Source organism: Nicotiana sylvestris, chromosome 8 (assembly GCF_000393655.2).
Source record: "Nicotiana sylvestris chromosome 8, ASM39365v2, whole genome shotgun sequence".
In the NCBI taxonomy this organism is placed as follows: domain Eukaryota; kingdom Viridiplantae; phylum Streptophyta; class Magnoliopsida; order Solanales; family Solanaceae; genus Nicotiana; species Nicotiana sylvestris.
In genome coordinates this window covers 75,687,447-75,691,762 of record NC_091064.1, presented here as the reverse complement: position 1 = coordinate 75,691,762, position 4,316 = coordinate 75,687,447, and the positions used below count along the sequence as shown (strand labels likewise).

Below are 4,316 nucleotides of genomic sequence, written 5' to 3'. Positions count from 1 at the left end.
ATATTTCTTCAGTTAGACCCTCTGGTGTTTACAGTTGTCAATCCAGAAGAAGACCCTCAGGATTTTATTGATGAGATGTACAAGACCCTCAGGGTTATGCGTGCAACTGAGATAGAAGGAGTAGAGTTGGCTGCCTACCGCTTAAATGTGGTGGCCTATTCATGATTTGAGTTGTGGAAGGATTCCTGAGAGGAGGGGCGCCCTCCGGCGAGGTGGAGTGAGTTCGCTGATGCCTTTATTAACCATTTTCTGCCCGCTGAGACAAGGGCAGCCCATTCGGCAGATTTTGAAAATTTGAGGCAAGGTAACAAAAGTGTGTGGGAGTACCACATGGAGTTTGCTCGCTTGTCCAAGTATGTCATTCATATGTTGCCCACAATGGAGGCCAGGGTGCGCCGATTTGTTCAGGGCCTTAATTATTTGACAATTAATGAGGCTTCTACGGCTGCATTGAATTCCGACATGAATTATGGGAAGATGGTAGCATTTGCTTAAGCCACAGAGAACCGTAAATTAAAGAACAGAATGGAGAGAGAGGGTAGTAGCAAGGCCCGGTCTACAGGAAATATGGGAGAGTCACTAGGTGGGGGAAGATTAGCTTTTAGGGGAGGATCATCAAGGCCTTCCTAGTCTATTGCACAGTCTTCAGCCAGCGCACCACCGTTAGGGCCCAGCCAGTAGCAGTGGAGTCATTTCAGGCCCAGTCAGGGAAGTAGGGGATCCCATCAGCGGGGTCGGTCAGGAGAGAGGCCCTAGCAACAACAGAGGTCCCCGTGCCCCAGGTGCAGGAAGATGCACTCAGGGACTTGCTATCTAGAGTTACCTATATGCTATGGATGTGGGATGAGGGGTCATATTCAGAGATATTGTCATGCATCCCGCCAGGGAATGGGTAGGGGCACAGCTCAGTCATCCATCCAGGCAACTGCTACATCTTCAGCCCCCTCCACAGCTCGAGGTACCCCAACACCCACAGGGCATGATGTAGCTAGGAATGGTGCGCAGAGTTCAGGAGGACCCAGCCGGTTTTATGCTATGAGTGGTCGCCAGATTGCAGAGGCTTTTCCATATGTTGTTCCATGTATTTTGACTGTCCAATATCATGATGTGTATGCACTTATTGACCTTGGTTCCACCATGTCCTATGTTACCCCTTTTGTTTCTATAGGATTCGGGATAGAGCCGGATCAGCTTCATGAGCTCTTTTTGGTGTCTACCCCAGTTGGTGAGTCTATTACAGTTGCTGGGGTTTATAAGGGATGTGTTGTTACGATACAGGGTAGGGATACATTGTCTGATCTTATTGAGTTAGGGATGGTCGAATTTGATTTAATAATGGGAATGGATTGGCTTTATTCATGCGTTGCCAAACTTGATTGTCGGACTAGAACCATTAGGCTTGAATTTACTAATGAGCCCATTACTGAATGGAAGGGAGATAATGTAGTGCATAGAGGTCGGTTTATTTCCTACCTTAAGGCTGCGAAGATGATCAAGGGTGTATCTATCATCTAGTTCGGGTCACAGACACCAATGTCGAGGCGCTTAGCCTTGAGTCTGTACCTATTGTGAATGAATTTCCGGATGTCTTTCCAAATGAACTCCCTAGAATTCCACCGGATAGGGAGATTGATTTTGGGATCGATGTGATACCAGGCATGCAACATATATCAATTCCACCTTACAGAATGACACCGACAGAATTGAAAGAGCTAAAGGAACAATTGAAGGATTTGCTAGAGAAGGGTTTCATCCGGTCGAGTGTGTCGCCATGGGGCACACCTATCTTGTTTGTAAGAAAGAAAGATGGATCGCTGCGGATGTGTATTTACTACCGGCAACTCAACAAGGTCACAATCAAAAACAAATATCCTCTGCCAAGAATAGATGACTTATTTGATCAATTGCAAGGTGCTACATGTTTCTCAAAGATTGACTTGCGGTCCGGGTACCATCAATTGAAGATAAGGGAGCAGGATATTCCAAAAATAGCCTTTAGAACTCGGTATGGGCACTTTGAATTTATGGTAATGTCTTTTGGGCTAACAAATGCCCCGACAGCTTTCATGGATCTTATGAATCGAGTCTTCAAGCCCTTTCTAAACTCATTTGTGATAGTGTTTATTGATGATATCCTTGTGTATTCCCGAAGTCGGGAGGACCATGCTGCCCATCTCAGGGCAGTTTTGCAGACTCTTCAGCAACATCAATTGTATGCAAAATTTTCGAAATGTGAATTCTGGTTTGAATCTATCACGTCCTTGGGCCATGTCATTTCCAGGGAAGGAATTGTGGTTGATCCTCAAAAGATTGCAGTAGTGAAGAATTGGCCTAGACCTACCACTCCAACTGAGATTCATAGTTTCTTAGGCTTGGCTAGGTACTACAGGAGGTTTGTGGATGGGTTTTCTACTCTTGCCTCTCCATTGACTAAATTGACGTAGAAAGCAGTTAAATTCCAGTGGTCTGATGCTTGTGAAAAGAGTTTCCAAGAATTGAAGTCAAGATTGACAACAACATCGGTGTTAGCCCTGCCAGAGGCTTCATAGGGGTTTATAGTGTATTGCGATGCTTCGAGAGTCGGGCTTGGGTGTGTGTTAATGCAACACGGCAAGGTTATAACCTATTCTTCTAGGCAACTCAAGAATCATGAGAAAAACTATCCAACCCATGACTTAGAGCTGGCAACAGTGGTGTTTGCGCTAAAGATTTGGCGACATTATTTGTATGGGGTCCATGTGGATGTATTTACGGATCATAAGAGCCTTCAATATATTTTCAAGAAGAAAGAGTTGAATCTAAGGCAAAGAAGATGGCTAGAGTTACTCAAAAACTATGACATTGATATTCTCTATCACACGGGAAAGGCTAATGTTGTGGCAGATGCACTTAGTCGAAAATCCATGGGAAGTTTAGCTCATTTGGAGGACCATCAGAGGTCGTTGTCCAGGGAAGTTCACCAGTTGGCTAGTTTGGGAGTTCGCCTTGCGGACTCTAATGAAGGAAGGGTAATTGTGCAGAATATGGCTGAATCATCGCTTGTGGCAGAAGTGAAAGAGAAGCAATTCGTGGATCCGTTGTTAGCACAACTGAAAGAGGGGATACTCAAACACAAAAACCCAACTTTTTCCTTTTGCATGAATGATGGTACCCTACGGTACCAAGGCCGCCTATGTGTTCCTGATATCGACGGTCTTCGGGAAAGGATCATGGCAGAAGCTCACACTTCCAGGTATTCCGTGCACCCAGGTTCCACGAAAATGTATCATGATCTCAAGGAAATTTATTGGTGGAATAACATGAAGAAAGATGTGGCGGAATTTGTGGCTAAATGTCCGAATTGTCAGTAAGTAAAGGCCGAACACCAAAGGCTCGGTGGATTGGCTCAAAGCATAGAAATTCCAATATGGAAATGGGAGATGATCAACATGGATTTTATGGTAGGGTTTCCACGCACTCCGCGCAAGTTCGACTCAATTTGGGTGATTGTTTATCGACTCACAAATTCAGCGCACTTCCTGCTAGTCAAATCTACCGACACAACGGAACGGTATGCTCAGTTGTATATCAAAGAAATAGTCAGGTTACATGGCACTCCAGTCTCAATCATTTCAGATCGAGGGGCTCAGTTCACAGCTAACTTTTGGAAGAGGTTTCAGCAAGGTTTGGGTACGGAGGTAAATCTTAGTACCACTTTTCATCCACAAACTGATGGTCAAGCAAAGCAGACTATTCAGACGCTTGAAGACATGTTGCGCGCTTGTACTCTTGATTTCAAGGGTAGTTGGGATGACCAATTGCCACTCTTTAGAATTTGCTTACAACAACAGCTTCCACGCTAGTATCTATATGGCACCATTCGAAGCACTGTATAGAAGGAGATGTAGGTCTCCCATTGGGTGGTTCGAGGTTGGAGAAGCGGAATTGATAGGGCCGGACCTCATGCATCAGGCCAAGGAGAAAGTCAAGATTATTAAGGAGAGATTGAAAACTGCTTAGAGTCGCCAAAAATCCTATTCGGATGTGCGTCGAAGAGATTTAGAGTTCAAAGAAGATGATTGGGTATTTCTGAAGGTTTCCCCTATGAAGGACATCATGCGGTTCGTAAAGAAGGGAAAATTGAGTCCGAGGTATGTCAGACCATACAGAATCATTCAGAGGATTGGTCAGGTGGCATACAAGCTTGAGCTGCCACCCGAGATCTCAATGGTACACCTGGTCTTTCATGTGTCCATGTTGAGAAAGGTAGTAGAAGATCCGTCCTCTATTGTGTCAATTGAAACTATTGAGGTTAATGAAGAGCTGTCATATGAAGA

General features: G+C 44.8%; 1 protein-coding gene across 1 annotated transcript; it reads left to right on the top strand.

Moving 5' to 3' along the window:
- Nucleotides 1-792: 792 nt before the first annotated feature.
- LOC138875227 (uncharacterized) lies at nt 793-1,515 on the top strand. Its single transcript, XM_070154051.1, has one exon. It carries the CDS (start codon nt 793-795, stop codon nt 1,513-1,515), a length of 723 nt encoding a protein of 240 aa, XP_070010152.1.
- The last annotated feature ends 2,801 nt before the right edge of the window (nt 1,516-4,316 follow it).

Coding starts and splice junctions, on each gene's coding strand:
- LOC138875227 (XM_070154051.1), top strand. CDS start 793: ATGCACTCAGGGACTTGCTATCTAGAGTTACCTATATGCTATGGATGT.